Here is an 18,400-nt window from a genome sequence, read left to right as displayed (position 1 = left end):
TAGAAAAAACGGAAAATAACAGAGCTGATTTGACTTGGTGTTTGTAATGTGTTTGAGGAAATGGCGGATTGACTACCTATTATTCGCTCTGAGTGCGAACAATAGAAAGGCGTTTAATTCGCCAAAATTCACCCATTTAGAGTTCGGAAATTGGTTAAAAAAATATATGGTCTTTTTTCTGCAACATCAAGGTATATATTGAAGCTTACATAGGTCTGGTGATAATGTTCCCCTTTAATATGCTTCAAAACTCACCAAACTGGACACACACATCAGGACTGGCGAAAAAATTGCCCTCTAACGCGCCCTAGGAATAAAACACAGACAAAACTGCTCCTAGGAAGAAAACACAGACAAAACTGCCTGTAACTTCCAGTATGAATGTCTATGTAGGTCTCACTTAGACCTACATTTCATAGATTGACAACTCCCTGCAAAAATCAACAGGAAGCTTGCAATTCCACCTTCAAAACAAAAGTTTGGTAAAAACCGGTCACCTTTTTTCAAACATTATCTCCTCTTAGCGCGTTTGTCGTGTCGGCTTCAAACTACCACAGGAGAAAGATTGAACCCTTCTGATTAAAAGTTGATGAAAAAGTTTTTATTACTAGAATTGCCGTGGGCAGAGGACGCGTGAGCAGTGCGCAATTGCACAGGCGCGCACCTTAGAGGGAACGTTGTTGCCAATCAACCTATCCCTAGGTGCACGTCTTTTGAGGTGGGAGGAAGCCGGAGTACCCGCAGGGGAGAACATGCAAACTCCACACAGAAAGAAGGAAAGGAAGGACAATCAGGCTTAAGAAACTTACCGACATCACCAGCTCAAAGGGGTACTTGTACACCCGCACAGGCGACTGGTATTTCTGCACCATGTTTGGAACTACAGTGACATTAACCACCTGAAAAGAAAAGGGGAAAAAAAAAAAAGGGTAAACAAGACGAACACGAGATGACGCAAGATTGAATCTGATAGTCTTGGCCTCACAAGAGCTGTGAAACGAGTTCCCTTTGTTTTTCAACTGTGGTTTGTCTTATAAAGGGCTTTATACATAAAGGTGGTATGGTAGGCTATGGTACATAATTACATCTTTGCAGTTTCAGCTGGTTGTACAACAGGTGATGACGACCCAAGTGTATCATTGTATAATGAGTATTGACCTAAAGTAAACACAACGGAAGGTATTTATTCATGTCTTTTGTTTTTGCGTGTTAAAGTTGTTTTGCCGTATGTTTCTGCTGATCGCGGATCAGGTAGAGCTACCCGCGTAGGTTTAGGTTGATCTTGTGCTATGATTAACCTAACGCTTTGTTAAAAACACAACAAAAGCCTTGTTTGTCATCACCAGTGCTATTCAACTTGACATTCTCATCTGGCCCGTGGCGTGACTTCAGTTCAAAAATCTGGAAATGGTCACATTTTCATTTCTTAATCGCAAAAAATGATGATTAAAGTATTGAAGCTGAATCATAATTTGCACTTTAATTTTTTGACAGTTTTTTAAAGAAACATTTGTCTTACTATTGTTATTCATAAATAATGTAGTTGGAATGTATTTATGTACAACTCTGAAGAACAAATGGACCAAACCAAAACCAAATGTCCACTGCAGAGGATTATGGTTCTCAAAATAACAATAATATTGAGGAGAGAAGTACAGCTCCTTGGTCCTTAGACTTCTGGAAATGTGGCCCTAAGAGCAATATAGTGGAGTCATCCTGGTAGACACTATTGGTCTACACCCATTCTGCATTCGGTGTTCATAGAGGAATCACTACAACACACATCGGTTATTAGGGTCCGCCAGGCCCATTGCAAAGCACTCCACAGGAGTCCTTTGCAATGGGCCAAGGACCCGATTGAAACTGGTGCGTTTTATTATTATTATTTCTTTCTTTCTTTATTCCGCACCTATGCGCTGTAATTTGACCCCCTTAACATGCTTCAAAACTGACCAAATTTGACACACACGTCGGTCTGGCATGCCTTCCCAACTTATTAGGCAGCCAAACCAGAAAAATCAAAATTGCGCAGTAGCGGCCCCTAGGAAGGAAAGAAAAACAGACTGCTTGTAACTTCCGTTAGGAATGTCGTACAGACATGAAACAAAAACTGTCACGTAGGTGTAACTTAGACCTACATTTCATAATCCTACCTTCTAGGCCAAAAATCAACAGGAAGTTGGAAAAAACCCCTTCAAAACTAAATTTTCGCAAAAACTTCCATTTTTGCCTCTTTGAGCTGAAATTTGACCCCCTTAAAATGCTTCAAAACTCACCAAACTTGGCACACACATCAGGACTGGCAGAAATTGCGATCTAATGAAGAAAAAAAAAAACTCAAAATTGCGCTCTTGCGCAATTTTTGATCAAAACACAGCAAAAACTGCTTTGAGGAAGAAAACACAGACAAAACTGCTTGTAACTTCCGATGGGAATTCCGGGAAGACATGAAACAAAAAACTTGTATGTAGGTCTCACTTAGGCCTATATTTTAATTATTGACATCCTTCAGCAAAAATCAACAGAAAGTTAATAATTACACCTTCAAAATAAAAGTTTTGCAAACACCCGTCACCTTTTTTCAAATGTTATCTCCTCTGATCTCGTTTGTCGTTTCGGCTTTAAACTCGCACAGGAGAGAGATTGAACCCTTCTGGTTAAAACCATCAAACAAAGTTTTGATTACTGCTCCGGTTTTGATTTTATGACCCTTCAAAGAACCCCTACGCAAAGTTTCCTAAAAAATTTCATTTTTGCCTCTTTGAGCTGAAATTTGACCCCCTTAAAATGCTTCAAAGTGCAAGTTAAAGCTCTACTATGCCAAGTTAAAGCCATTAATCAACAACATCCAGAAACGCCGATTTGTAATTTGACCCCCTGAACATGCGTCAAAACTCACCAAATTTTACACACACATCAGGACTGGCAAAAATTGCCATCCAACAAAAAACCTAACCCCAAAAATCAAAATGGCGCTCTAGCGCCCCCTGGGAAATAACAAAGCCAAAACTGCTTGTAACTTCTGTTAGGAATGTCGTAGAGACATGAAACAAAAACCTCTATGTAGGTCTGACTTAAACCAGGGATTGGGTCGCGGGGGCAGCAGCCAAAGGCGGACCCGACCAACACTGCTTGCAGCTTTAATTTAGTTATTGCTCTTTAAAGTGAAACAAGCAAGTAATTAGTCGGCATCATGCGCATATTAGGACTTTTCTTTACTATCAAAACAAGTTTGCACGTCCATGTTTACCAGTAACACTAGTAGGGTTAATGATTATTAGTAATTGAGTAATCTATCGGTTATTCTGTTCGATTGAGTAATCAGATAAAACTCACATCAATGCCTCAATGCATATTTAGGTAAAGTAGTAAAAATAAACATCGGCTTGAGTTCTTGTTATATGTAACTAAAGATGTCTGATAATATCCGACTGACAATATTATCGGCCTATAAATGCTTTAAAATGTAACAACGGAAATGATCAGTATCGGTTTCAAAAAGTAAAATGAATGAGTTTTTAAAACGCCGCTGTACGGAGCGGTACGTATCCGGTAAAACACGGACGTAGGGAGAAGTACAGAGAAGTTGTGTCTCCCAGTCACAACACAGGAGTTGACGACTGCAGCATGAGAAGTTTACTGGTGACGCTTGATGACCTCATCAAAGCGCCGCCAGCGGAGCATAACAACAACAAGAGTGTGTTGTTGCCGGAGCTGTAGCCGTGGCTAAAAACCGAGCTTGCTCGGTGACTGACTAACGACATGGTTTGGGATTATTTTAAAGTGTCTCTGACGGATAAAAAACTGGCATTTTGCAATGACTGCAAAAAGTTGGTTATGCGAGGAGGAACCAAGACGACTTTAATACGAGTGATATGATCTCCCACCTCTTCAAGAATCATAAGGAGATACACGATGAATACAAGCGGAAGATGGATGAAAAGCAAACACCGAAAAAATGTTGTACCACACAGAAATAAAAAATACAACAAAAACCACCCCAGGGCGAAAACCCACGTTGTGGTCAGGGACAACGCACGCAGTATGTCAAAAGCTACGGTGGAGTTTGGTAGCTAGTCTGCCCTGCATGGCGCACACTTTCCAGCTTGCGGTGATCGGAGGTGCCCTGTCTCAACGCAGCATTTCAATAGCTCTGACTGACTGCTAGACCACTTCAAGCACTCACCACTAGCTTGCAGCACATTTGCGTTACTCATACAAATACATTAGAGCAGGGCAGATTGAGCCCAGTTTATAATTTCCTGTTATACAGTATGCCCGGCAGTCTTGCACTCAAGCAGGACTATGTTATTGTTTACTTTATTACTCTAGTATATTCTGGACAGAAGCTGTGTGCCTTCATTGTTTTTGTAGCTGTTGTTTTGAGGCATGTTTAAAAAATAATGCACTTTGTGAAAGTCAAAGTATAGTACTTCCCATAGTTTTAGTGCAGGAGTCGGCAACACGCGGCTCCGAAGCCGCATGCGGCTCTTTGATCACTCTGATGTGACTCAGCTGCATACTTGACGACCGCCCCGATTTTCCCGGATTTCGATGCCTCTTATAGAAATCTCCCGGGGCAAACAATATCTGATTTTCACCCGGATAACAATATTGAGTGCGTGCCGTGATGGCAATGCCTTTAACGTCCTTAAATACACGTCGTCGCGCTCGTTTTTACACCATGCTATCTGCGTGCTGGCCGGTCGCATGTAGTAAGCGGCCGCTGTCGACACACGTCAGAGACTGCAAGGCATACTTATTCAACAGCCATACAGGTTACACTGAGGGTTGTGATATAAACAACTTTAACACTCTTACGGTAGAAGTATTTAAGTCTCACCTTAAAACTCATTTGTATACTCTAGCCTTTAAATAAACTCCCTTTTTAGACCAGTTGATCTGCCATTTCTTTTCTTTTTCTCCTATGTCCCACTCTTCCTTGGAGGGGGTCCGGTCCGATCCGGTGGCCATGTACTGCTTGCCTGTGTATCGGTTGGGGACATCTCTGCGCTGCTGATCCGTCTCCGCTTGGGATGGTTTCCTGCTGGCTCCGCTGTGAGCGGGACTCTCGCTGCTGTGTTGGATCCTCTTTGGACTGGACTCTCGCGACTGTGTTGGATCCAATATGGATTGAACTTTCACAGTATCATGTTAGACCCGCTCGACATCCATTGCTTTCGTCCTCTCCAAGGTTTTCATAGTCATCATTGTCACCGACGTCCCACTGGGTGTGAGTTTTCCTTGCCCTTATGTGGGCCTACCGAGGATGTGGTAGTGGTTTGTGTTGTGGTTTGTGCAGCCCTTTGAGACACTAGTAATTTAGGGCAACATAAGTAAACATTGACTGATTGATTGATTGATAGATACTAATATGCGCCACACTGTGAACTCACACCAAACAAGAATGACAAACACATTTCGGGAGAACATCCGCACTGTAACACAACATAAACACAACAGAACAAACACCCAGCTGGTGGTAGCGGGGGTGTATAATGTAGCCCGGAATTGTATTAAATGAATAATTGAAGCAACCGAATATTAATGGAATATTTTTTCATAATCAAAATAATTGATGAATCATTGCTTAACACTATGCTGCCCGATCCCAAATGTAACTGCAGAGGAGCTATCGTGTTACAGGTGGCTGTGCTGTGCTGTGTTAGTGATTATGTCTATAACTGTATTGTGTTGAAGTTACATAATTTCCAGCGTAACCTCTAAGTACCTTTGAAGTATATAATACCAAAATGATGTTTAACAAAAGACTTCAGTGTACATTCTGAGACTTGAATTTGCAGAACATCTACAGGGTGATTTGCTTTTTTCTTGGCATAGTCATGACTCCCGCAACCCAAAGGCTGGGCTTCACTGTATACAGTCGTGGTCAAAGGTTTACGTACACTTGTAAAGAACATAATGTCATGGCTGTCTTGAGTTTCCAATAATTTCTACAACCCTTTATTTTTTTTGTGATAGAGCAGGGGTCGGGAAACTTTTTGTCTGAGAGAGCCAAGAAGCCAAATATTTTAAAATGTATTTCCCTAAGAGCCATATAATATTTTTTTTAACACTGAACACAACTAAACACGTGCATTTCTAAGTAAGACCAACATTTCCAGAGTATAATAGGTCTCTTATTCTTTGTATTAACATTGTTATTCTGAAGTTAACTGTGGAGGGGCCGTGGCCTGCGGGCCTGCAGCAAAGAGGGATGTTGCCAGGACCGGTCTCGAAATCAGCGACAGGTGCGTAGATAGCCCACCTGGGCCTTTTTATCTAATCACCTGTCGCTCTGTTGTAAGCAGTAGCCAGGAGGAGAGACAGGGTTGGGGCTGGAACCAGAGTGTGAGTGAGGACGAAAGAGAATAAGACAATTGAAGGAAAGCAACTGAGAGACTAATAAAAAAAAAAACAATATTTTAACCCTAAAACCGGCTCTCATGTCGGTGCTTGGTGGTCTGAAGGACCCCCAGGAGGGCAAGCCCAACTCTAACCAATAATAAATAAATTACTTCTTACCATTAACGCAACTTCTTGAACATAAAAATGCATGAAAATGTTTTATTTTTTGAACGTTATGTTTAACACTGCGATTACAAGTGGAATTATTCATTACTTATCCTGTTAAGCAATGTCAGCTCAGATTTAACCGAGAGCCAGATGCAGTCATCAAAAGAGCCACATCTGGCTCTAGAGCCATAGGTTCCCTACCCCTGTGATAGAGTGATTGGAGCACATACTTGTTGGTCACAAAAAAAATATTCATGAAGTTCAGTTATTTAAGGAATTTACTATGGGTCTCCTGAAGATGTGAGCAAATCTGCTGGGTCAAAAGTATACATACAGCAATGTTAATATTTGGTTGTAACATAAAAGGCGCTTTTGGTAGCCATCCACAAGCTTCTGGTTGAATCTTTGACCACTCCCCTTGACAAAATTGGTGCAGTTCAGCTAAATTTGTTGGTTTTCTGACATGGACTTGTTTCTTCAGCATTGTCCACATGTTAAGTCAGGACATTCTAAAACCTTAATTTTAGCCTGATTTAGGGTACAAAAAGTGCACTTCTTTTTAGAGTTGTTTTGATATGTCATCTTAGTGACATCATGCACAAAAGTGCACTAATAGCTTGTTTTAAAATGGTTCTGACAATCTTGCACTTTCTGTTTTGAAATAACGTGAATGTTTGTGCCACTGCTTAACTGTTTAATAAATACAGTTTTGCTAAATTGACTTAGTTTTGATGTCCCTTTCTGCATGAAAGTTTAAAATGAGCATATATTAATGCAGTATGAAGAAGGATGTTTTAATGTAGAGACATAGAATCATCATACTGCTGTGATTATATGCATCAAGTGTTCATTCAAGGCTTAGTCAAAATATCGAGATATATATCGTGTATCGTGACATGGCCTAAAAATATTGAGATATTTAAAAAAGGCCAGCCCTAGTTTGGGGTCATTGTCCTTTTAGAGCACCCAGCTGCCCCCAAGACCCATCCTCCGGGCTGATGATTTTAGGTTGTCCTGAAGAATTTGGAGGAAATCCTCCTATTTCATTGTCCCATCAGCTCTCTGTAAAGCCCCAGTTGCATTGGCAGCAAAACAGGCTGCCAACTCACCGGTGTAGTGAGTTTACATTATTCACCCAAGGAACTTCAGTTATTAGAGAGTTCCGGTCAGACGTTTTTTCCCAGGACACATTTCTGGCGTTCTTGTTGCACTCTTGAGCCACGGATGAGGAGATGCTGCTCCGTTATTTATTGAAGTAAAGTCTGATTGTCATTAAAACAGTTAGCACCATCTTTTGACACTCCTTCCACTCTCGTCCTTGCACGCTACACCGCTACAACAAAACGCTGTTGAAGCTGAGCCACGTAAATAAGACCGCCCACAAAACGGCGCATCCTGAAGCGACTGAAGATGATTTGTAAGACAATCTATGCAACACTTTCACCAAATAACCATCATTAAAGTGTTTTACATTTAGAAAAAAAATATAATACCCCTTTAATGCGCCTTATAATCCAGTGAGCCCTATGGTCCGGAAAATATGGTAATTTAAAAAGACATATGTTGTCCGTGCTTTTAGAGAGACTTATAATGAAGGTCACAGTAGAAATGTATAATAGATACAATTGTGCGTATTTCAGAAGAAATAATAGATAAGTTATGACTGGAAGCAAACGATCCGCATGCTTCAGATACTTTCCATGGAAGTGTGAAGTGTTCGTGGAAGTGGCGTTTTGCTGGTTCAGCATGCTAATACTTGTTTGTGCAAGGAAGGCCTGCGAGCTAATGGGAGGATCAGCACGGGGAGACTAACCACTAACCAGGCAGGAACACACAGAAACAACTAGAACTCTAGGTTGACACAATGTAGAATTACCGTCATGCTCCAGGGCCTGTCCGAAACTTTGGAGAAGCGTCAAAACAAAAGACGTTAGGCAGCAGATAACCATACTGCTTTTAAGCAGGTTTATAGTACATCTATGTAAAATATAGATTATTGATAGCCTATAGAAAATGTATTCATATAGCAATGCTTTCAGAGTTTAATCAAATTAGCCACAAACCACAATATAATTTGGTGACACGGCACAGGCGTACAGTTCCACATTTATTTTGTTTCATCTAAAGCAGGGTGTGTCAAACGTAAGGCCCGCGAACAGGTTTTATCCGGCCCGCGGGATGACTTCGCTAAGTATAAAAATGAGCCCAAATTTTGCAATGAAACTGCAATTGTAAATGTGTCCACTAGATGTCGCAACAGCAATTCTTTGCATCTATGTAAATTTTGCTACATATGTAAAAAAATAAACCACATGTTAGTACATTAGTCGAGGAGAATGAGCAAACAAAATAAATAACATCCTGTAATTTGATTTTCATATATTTTATCTGTATAGAGTTGACTGATGAACATGATCACATAATTTATTCGGAAAAATATAAATAACGACAAATAAAGATAGAATACTATAAACCGCAACATGTAAGTGTAAAAAAACAAAACATTATGATTAGTACATATTTAGAATGTGATTGTTCTATTTTTAAACAAAGAAAACAATATGAAGTTGTCTTTATTTTTAAGTTATCGTGCCATGATTTTATCAGTCCGGCCCACTTGGGAGTACATTTTTCTCCATGTGGCCCCCCATCTAAAATGAGTTTGATACCCCTGCTCTACAGTGTCAAATTGTATACAATTTTGGAAGTTGATGAACTGCATCTCATGTGCACTGAAAATGTTGAAACTTGATATAACTGCATCTCACGTGCACTGAACATTTTGGAAGTCGATCAACTGCATGCCATTTGCACTGAAAAATTTGGAAGTCGATTAAATGCATCTCATGTGCAATGAACATTCTGGAAGTCGATTAAATGCATCTCATGTGCACTGAACATTTTGGAAGTTGATTAAATGCATCTCATGTGCACTGAACATTTTGGAAGTTGATGAAGTGCATCTCATGTGCACTGAATATGTTGAAAGTTGATTAAATGCATCTCATGTGCACTGAACATTTTGGAAATTGATTATCTGCATCTCCTGTGCACTGAACATTTTAGAAGTTGATTAAATGCATCTTATGTGCACTGAACATGTTGAAAGTTGATTATCTGCATCTCCTGTGCACTTAACATTTTGGAAGTTGATTATCTGCATCTCCTGTGCACTTAACATTTTGGAAGTTGATTAAATGCATCTCATTTGCACTGAAAATTTTGGAAGTTGATTAACTGCATCTCATGTGCACTAAACATGTTGAAAGTTGATTATCTGCATCTCATGTGCACTGAACATTTTGGAAGTTGATTAAATGCATCTCATGTGCACTGAACATTTTGGAAGTCGATGAACTGCATCTCATGTGCACTGAACATTTTGGAAGTTGATTAAATGCATCTCATGTGCACTGAACATTTTGGAAGTTGATTAACTGCATCTAACGTGCATTGAACATTTTGCAAGTTAATTAACTGCATCTCATGTGCACTGAACATTTTGGAAGTTGATTACTGCATCTCATGTGCAGTGAACATTTTGAAAGTTGATTAAATGCATCTCATGTGCACTGAACATGTTGAAAGTTGATTATCTGCATCTCCTGTGCACTGAACATTTTGGAAGTTGATTAAATGCATCTCATGTGCACTGAACATTTTGGAAGTCGATTAACTGCATCTCATGTGCACTAAACATGTTGAAAGTTGATTATCTGCATCTCATGTGCACTGAACATTTTTGAAGTTGATGAAGTGCATCTCATGTGCACTGAATATGTTGAAAGTTGATGAAGTGCATCTCATGTGCACTGAATATGTTGGAAGTTGATGAAGTGCATCTCATGTGCACTGAATATGTTGGAAGTTGATGAAGTGCATCTCATGTGCACTGAATATGTTGGAAGTTGATGAAGTGCATCTCATGTGCACTGAATATGTTGAAAGTTGATGAAGTGCATCTCATGTGCACTGAATATGTTGGATGTTGATTAAGTGCATCTCATGTGCACTGAATATGTCGAAAGTTGATGAAGTGCATCTCATGTGCATTGAAAAATTTTTAAGTTGATTATCTGAATCTCATGTGCACTAAACGTTTTGAAAGTTGATGAAGTGCATCTTGTGTGCACTGAATATGTTGAAAGTTGATGAAGTGCATCTCATGTGCACTGAATATGTTGAAAGTTGATTAACTGCATCTCATATGCACTGAAAATGTTGAAACTTGATTTAACTGCATCTCATGTGCACTGAACAATTTGGAAGTTGATTAACTGCATCTCATGTGCACTGAACATTTTGATAGTTGATGAACTGCATCTTGTGTGCACTGAAAATTTTGCAAGTTGATTAACTGCATCTCATGTGCACTGAACATTTTGGAAGTTGATTAAACGCAGCTCGTGCACTGAACATGTTGAAAGTTGATTATCTGCAACTCATGTGCACTGATATTTTTGGAAGTCGATTAAATGCATCTCATGTGTACTGAACATGTTGAGAGTTGATTATCTGCATCTCATGTGCACTGAACATTTTGCACGTTAATTAACTGCATCTCATGTACACTGAACATTTTGGAAGTTGATTAACTGCATCTCATGTGCACTGAAAATTTTGGAAGTTGATTAAATGCATCTCAAGTGCACTGAACATTTTGGAAGTTGATTAACTGCATCTCATGTGCACTGAACATGTTGAGAGTTGATTATCTGCATCTCATGTGCACTGAACATTTTGCACGTTAATTAACTGCATCTGATGTACACTGAACATTTTGGAAGTTGATTAAATGCATCTCAAGTGCACTGAACATTTTGGAAGTTGATTAACTGCATCTCATGTGCACTAAACATTTTGGAAGTTGATGGAGTGCATCTCATGAGGATTGAAATGTTTTTAAGTTGATTAACTGCATCTCATGTGCACTAAACATTTTGAAAGTTGATTAAATGCATCTCACGTGCACTGAACATTCTGGAAGTCGATTAACTGCATCCCAAGTGCACTGAAATTTTTGGAAGTCGATTAAATTAATCTCATGTGCACTGAACATGTCGAAAGTTGATTATTTGGATCTCATGTGCACTGAAATTTTTGGAAGTCGATTAAATGCATCTCATGTGCACTGAACATGTTGAGAGTTGATTATCTGCATGTCATGTGCACTGAACATTCTGGAAGTTGATTAAATGCATCTCATGTGCACGGAACATGTTGAAAGTTGATTATCTGCATCTCCTGTGCACTGAACATTTTGGAAGTTGATTAAATGCATCTCATTTGCACTGAAAATTTTGGAAGTCGATTAACTGCATCACATGTGCACTAATCGTGTTGAAAGTTGATTATCTGCATCTCATGTGCACTGAAAATTTTGGAAGTTGATTAAATGCATCTCATTTGCACTGAAAATTTTGGAAGTCGATTAACTGCATCTCATGTGCACTAAACATGTTGAAAGTTGATTATCTGCATCTCATGTGCACTGAAAATTTTAGAAGTCGATTAAATGCATCTCATGTGCACTGAACATGTTGAAAGTTGATTATCTGCATCTCCTGTGCACTGAACATTTTGGAAGTTGATTAAATGCATCTCATTCGCACTGAAAATTTTGGAAGACGATTAACTGCATCTCACGTGCACTAAACATGTTGAAAGTTGATTATCTGCATCTCATGTGCACTGAACATTTTGGAAGTTTATTAACTGCACCTCATGTGCACTGAACATTTTGGAAGTTGATGAAGTGCATCTCATGTGCACTGAACATGTTGGAAGTTGATTATCTGCATCTCATGTGCACTGAAATTTTTGGAAGTCGATTAAATGCATCTCATTTTCACTGAACATGTTGAAAGTTGATTTATCGGAATCTCATGTGCACTGAACATTTTGGAAGTTGATTAAATGCATCTCATGTGCACTGAACATGTTGAAAGTTGATTATCTGCATCTCATGTGCACTGAACAATTTGGAAATTGATTAATTGCATCTCATTTGCACTGAAAATTTTGGAAGTTGATGAAGTGCATCTCATGTGCACTGAATATGTTGAAAGTTGATGAAGTGCATCTCATGTGCACTGAACAATTTGGAAGTTGGTGAAGTGCATCTCATGTTTACTGAACATTTTGGAAGTTGACGAAGTGCATCTCATGTGCACTGAATATGTTGGATGTTGATTAAGTGCATCTCATGTGCACTGAATATGTCGAAAGTTGATGAAGTGCATCTCATGTGCATTGAAAATTTTTTAAGTTGATTATCTGAATCTCATGTGCACTAAACGTTTTGAAAGTTGATGAAGTGCATCTTGTGTGCACTGAATATGTTGAAAGTTGATGAAGTGCATCTCATGTGCACTGAATATGTTGAAAGTTGATTAACTGCATCTCATATGCACTGAAAATGTTGAAACTTGATTTAACTGCATCTCATGTGCACTGAACAATTTGGAAGTTGATTAACTGCATCTCATGTGCACTGAACATTTTGATAGTTGATTAACTGCATCTTGTGTGCACTGAAAATTTTGCAAGTTGATTAACTGCATCTCATGTGCACTGAACATTTTGGAAGTTGATTAAACGCAGCTCGTGCACTGAACATGTTGAAAGTTGATTATCTGCAACTCATGTGCACTGATATTTTTGGAAGTCGATTAAATGCATCTCATGTGTACTGAACATGTTGAGAGTTGATTATCTGCATCTCATGTGCACTGAACATTTTGCACGTTAATTAACTGCATCTCATGTACACTGAACATTTTGGAAGTTGATTAACTGCATCTCATGTGCACTGAAAATTTTGGAAGTTGATTAAATGCATCTCAAGTGCACTGAACATTTTGGAAGTTGATTAACTGCATCTCATGTGCACTGAACATGTTGAGAGTTGATTATCTGCATCTCATGTGCACTGAACATTTTGCACGTTAATTAACTGCATCTGATGTACACTGAACATTTTGGAAGTTGATTAAATGCATCTCAAGTGCACTGAACATTTTGGAAGTTGATTAACTGCATCTCATGTGCACTAAACATTTTGGAAGTTGATGGAGTGCATCTCATGAGGATTGAAATGTTTTTAAGTTGATTAACTGCATCTCATGTGCACTAAACATTTTGAAAGTTGATTAAATGCATCTCACGTGCACTGAACATTCTGGAAGTCGATTAACTGCATCCCAAGTGCACTGAAATTTTTGGAAGTCGATTAAATTAATCTCATGTGCACTGAACATGTCGAAAGTTGATTATTTGGATCTCATGTGCACTGAAATTTTTGGAAGTCGATTAAATGCATCTCATGTGCACTGAACATGTTGAGAGTTGATTATCTGCATGTCATGTGCACTGAACATTCTGGAAGTTGATTAAATGCATCTCATGTGCACGGAACATGTTGAAAGTTGATTATCTGCATCTCCTGTGCACTGAACATTTTGGAAGTTGATTAAATGCATCTCATTTGCACTGAAAATTTTGGAAGTCGATTAACTGCATCACATGTGCACTAAACATGTTGAAAGTTGATTATCTGCATCTCATGTGCACTGAAAATTTTGGAAGTTGATTAAATGCATCTCATTTGCACTGAAAATTTTGGAAGTCGATTAACTGCATCTCATGTGCACTAAACATGTTGAAAGTTGATTATCTGCATCTCATGTGCACTGAAAATTTTGGAAGTCGATTAAATGCATCTCATGTGCACTGAACATGTTGAAAGTTGATTATCTGCATCTCCTGTGCACTGAACATTTTGGAAGTTGATTAAATGCATCTCATTCGCACTGAAAATTTTGGAAGACGATTAACTGCATCTCACGTGCACTAAACATGTTGAAAGTTGATTATCTGCATCTCATGTGCACTGAACATTTTGGAAGTTTATTAACTGCACCTCATGTGCACTGAACATTTTGGAAGTTGATTAACTGCATCTCATGTGCACTGAACATTTTGGAAGTTGATGAAGTGCATCTCATGTGCACTGAACATGTTGGAAGTTGATTATCTGCATCTCATGTGCACTGAAATTTTTGGAAGTCGATTAAATGCATCTCATTTTCACTGAACATGTTGAAAGTTGATTTATCGGAATCTCATGTGCACTGAACATTTTGGAAGTTGATTAAATGCATCTCATGTGCACTGAACATGTTGAAAGTTGATTATCTGCATCTCATGTGCACTGAACAATTTGGAAATTGATTAATTGCATCTCATTTGCACTGAAAATTTTGGAAGTTGATGAAGTGCATCTCATGTGCACTGAATATGTTGAAAGTTGATGAAGTGCATCTCATGTGCACTGAACAATTTGGAAGTTGGTGAAGTGCATCTCATGTTTACTGAACATTTTGGAAGTTGACGAAGTGCATCTCATGTGCACTGGAATATGTTGGAAGTTGATGAAGTGCATCTCATGTGCACTGAATATGTTGAAAGTTGATGAAGTGCATCTCATGGAGACTGAAATGTTTTTAAGTTGATTAACTGCATTTCATGTGCACTAAACATTTTAAAAGTTGATGAAGTGCATCTTGTGTGCACTGAATATGTTTAAAGTTGAGGAAGTGCATCTCATGTGCACTGAATATGTTGAAGGTTGATGAAGTGCATCTCATGTGCACTGAAATTTTTGGAAGTCGATTAAATTAATCTCATGTGCACTGAACATGTTGCAAGTTGATTATTTGCATCTCCTGTGCACTGAACATCTTGGAAGTTGATTATCTGCATCTCATGTGCACTGAACATTTTGGAAGTTGATTATCTGCATCTCATGTGCACTGAACATTTTGGAAGTTGATTATCTGCATCTCATGTGCACTGAACATTTAGGAAGTTGATGAAGTGCATCCCATGTGCACTGAATATGTTGGAAGTTGATGAAGTGCATCTCATGTGCACTGAATATTTTGAAAGTTGATGAAGTGCATCTGATGTGCACTGAATATGTTGGAAGTTGATGAAGTGCATCTCATGTGCACTGAATATGTTGGAAGTTGATGAAGTGCATCTCATGTGCACTAAATATTTTGAAAGTTGATGAAGTGCATCTGATGTGCACTGAATATGTTGGAAGTTGATGAAGTGCATCTCATGTGCACTGAATATGTTGGAAGTTGATGAAGTGCATCTCATGTGCACTGAATATGTTGTAAGTTGATGAAGTGCATCTTATGTGCACTGAACATGTTGAAAGTTGATTATCTGCATCTCCTGTGCACTGAACATTTAGGAAGTTGATTAAATGCATCTCATTTGCACTGAAAATGTTGAAACTTGATTTAACTGCATCTCATGTGCACTGGAAAATTTGGAAGTTGATTAAATGCATCTCATTTGCACTGAAAATTTTGGAAGTTGATGAAGTGCATCTCATGTGCACTGAATATGTTGAAAGTTGATGAAGTGCATCTGATGTGCACTGAATATGTTCGAAGTTGATGAAGTGCATCTCATGTGCACTGATTTTTTTTAAGTTGATTAACTGCATCTCATGTTCACTAAACATTTTGAAAGTTGATGAAGTGCATCTGATGTGCACTGAATATGTTGAAAGTTGATGAAGTACATCTCATGTGCACTGAACATTCTGGAAGTTGATTACCTGCATCTCATGTGCACTGAATATGTTGGAAGTTGATTAAGTGCATCTCATGTGCACTGAAAATGTTGAAACTTGATTTAACTGCATCTCATGTGCACTGGACAATTTGGAAGTTGATTAAATGCATCTCATTTGCACTGAAAATGTTGAAACTTGATTTAACTGCATCTCATGTGCACTGGACAATTTGGAAGTTGATTAAATGCATCTCATTTGCACTGAAAATTTTGGAAGTTGATGAAGTGCATCTCATGTGCACTGAATATGTTGAAAGTTGATGAAGTGCATCTGATGTGCACTGAATATGTTCGAAGTTGATGAAGTGCATCTTATGTGCACTGAATTTTTTTAAGTTGATTAACTGCATCTCATGTTCACTAAACATTTTGAAAGTTGATGAAGTGCATCTGATGTGCACTGAATATGTTGAAAGTTGATGAAGTACATCTCATGTGCACTGAACATTCTGGAAGTTGATTAACTGCATCTCATGTGCACTGAATATGTCGGAAGTTGATTAAGTGCATCTCATGTGCAATGAAGGTCGGCTGACGAGCCAAGTGTTACACAACTGTGCTGCTAGCACACCGCAAGCTAGCAACTTCACACATCGCTGTTAAGTTGTCAACAGTATCCTGGACGTAACTCACCAGTTGCGTAAGCGGGTATTCTTTAGAGACGGGGCTCGTCGGGTGGGATGTGGGTCGTCGTTATCAGAGTTAAGTTGCCATTCTTGTCCGAGGTCCGGGAGACGAGCTGGAGCCTCGCCGTGCTAGCCAGCCATGTCGCCGCTTAGAGGAGCTCGCAGTTAACCGGAGGTTAAATATTATTCCGACGGGAGCGGGCCGGGTGTAAATGACACGCGGAGTGTCTGACTGACTGCGGTCGGTTAAAAGCCGCTTGGACGGTGGAAAGTGAAGATGAGAGGAGGACCAATGTCGGTTTTCCACTTCCAGTCTCCTCCTCCTTTCTCAGCCTGTATGTGACGTCATTTCCCCGCCCATTGACGTAGGCAGATATATGCCCCAAATACGTGGGTTCCTGGTGCCTTTGCGCATGCGCCAAAAGTCAGCGACTTCCGTTTCGTTTTTGAATGTAAATTTTCTTTTCCAAAATAAAGGCGCTTGACTATTTGTTTTTCTCTTTCTTTCTTTAGTTTATTTCGAACATGAGCACACTTACAGTGTAATACATCACGCAGTTTCATATCATTTCACTTTACATCATGTCCGAAAAGGAGTAGAAAGAAGCAAAGTTTATTTAATCCTTACCCCTTTCCCACTTCAGAGCATTTACTAATATATACATTCATTTACTGATTTTTTAATAAAAAAATGTATATATTTGAATTAGTATACACAACAGCTTTGTAATATGTAATCAATTAATTCAGTCATTATTAACGTACTGAGATGCAGAATATTGTGCCGTTCTGTTTCTTGCATTTGCCACAATATCTTATATTTTCAAAAAAGTTGAAAGTATTTCTCATAATTCTTCTTCTTTGTACTTTGTAAGCACTATTAGTTTGAACAAGCTCTTAAACTGGATCATTTCAGTACAATGTTTAACTTCTTTACTTAATCCATTCCATTTTAAAAATGTGGGATGTGAGAGTGTACATGTTGATTTATGAAAGTAAGACCTACATTTTCTAATTGGCTTGATTATTAAATAATTAAGGCAATTAGAAAGTATCGTTTAGTCAAGCAGTAGAAAATGGATGGGTGGAAGGTGGCATCCAATGACAGCATCACGCTGGAAATCATTGACCCGTTCTTTCACACGTGTTTGTAGAAACGGTCTCCATGCCTAAGCGCTTAAATGTATACACCTGTGGCCGGGCCAAGTGATTAGGGCAACCGATTTTCATCACTTGGATGGGTGGCCAAATACTTTTGGCAATATAGTGTATTTATCTACAACAGTGCTTCTTAACCTTGTTGGAGGTACCGAACCCCAGCAGTTTCATATGCGCATTCACCGAACCCTTTTTTACTGAAAAATACAATTTAAATGTTTTTTTCAAATTCAAAACAGAGTTACCGTATTTTTCTGACTATAAGTTGAGTTTTTTTTCATAGTTTGGCCGTGGGTGCGACTTACAGTTGCGATCAAAATTATTCAACCCCTACACAATTTTGGTGTTTTAGCAAGTTGGACATTTATTCCGTATTTTGTTTATCATCATATCAAATAAAGATGTGTCAAATAGACAAATGCAACTTAAATTGTAACACTGTATTT

The 18,400-nt window shown here is 38.8% G+C and overlaps 1 protein-coding gene across 3 annotated transcripts in view; it reads right to left on the bottom strand.

Moving 5' to 3' along the window:
- The window catches only part of si:dkey-237i9.1 (SEC14-like protein 1), a 100,229-nt gene extending 83,099 nt beyond the window's left edge, over positions 1–17,130 (bottom strand). For 2 of the 3 annotated variants that reach the window (XM_061880659.1, XM_061880660.1), the window contains exons 1-3: positions 16,804–17,130; positions 8,393–8,418; positions 810–899 (exon numbers count right to left, since the gene is read on the bottom strand). In XM_061880659.1, the coding sequence (XP_061736643.1) occupies positions 810–899; positions 8,393–8,398 (96 nt within the window). In that variant the 5' untranslated portion in view covers positions 8,399–8,418; positions 16,804–17,130. The remainder of the gene's footprint in view (positions 1–809; positions 900–8,392; positions 8,419–16,803) is intronic. The other variant, XM_061880661.1, reaches the window with a different exon arrangement.
- Between the last annotated feature and the right edge of the window lie 1,270 nt (positions 17,131–18,400).

Source organism: Nerophis ophidion, linkage group LG20 (assembly GCF_033978795.1).
Source record: "Nerophis ophidion isolate RoL-2023_Sa linkage group LG20, RoL_Noph_v1.0, whole genome shotgun sequence".
NCBI classification, from domain to species: Eukaryota; Metazoa; Chordata; class Actinopteri; order Syngnathiformes; family Syngnathidae; genus Nerophis; species Nerophis ophidion.
Note: the sequence above shows the minus strand (reverse complement) of the source record. Positions and strands in the feature narration are given on the sequence as shown.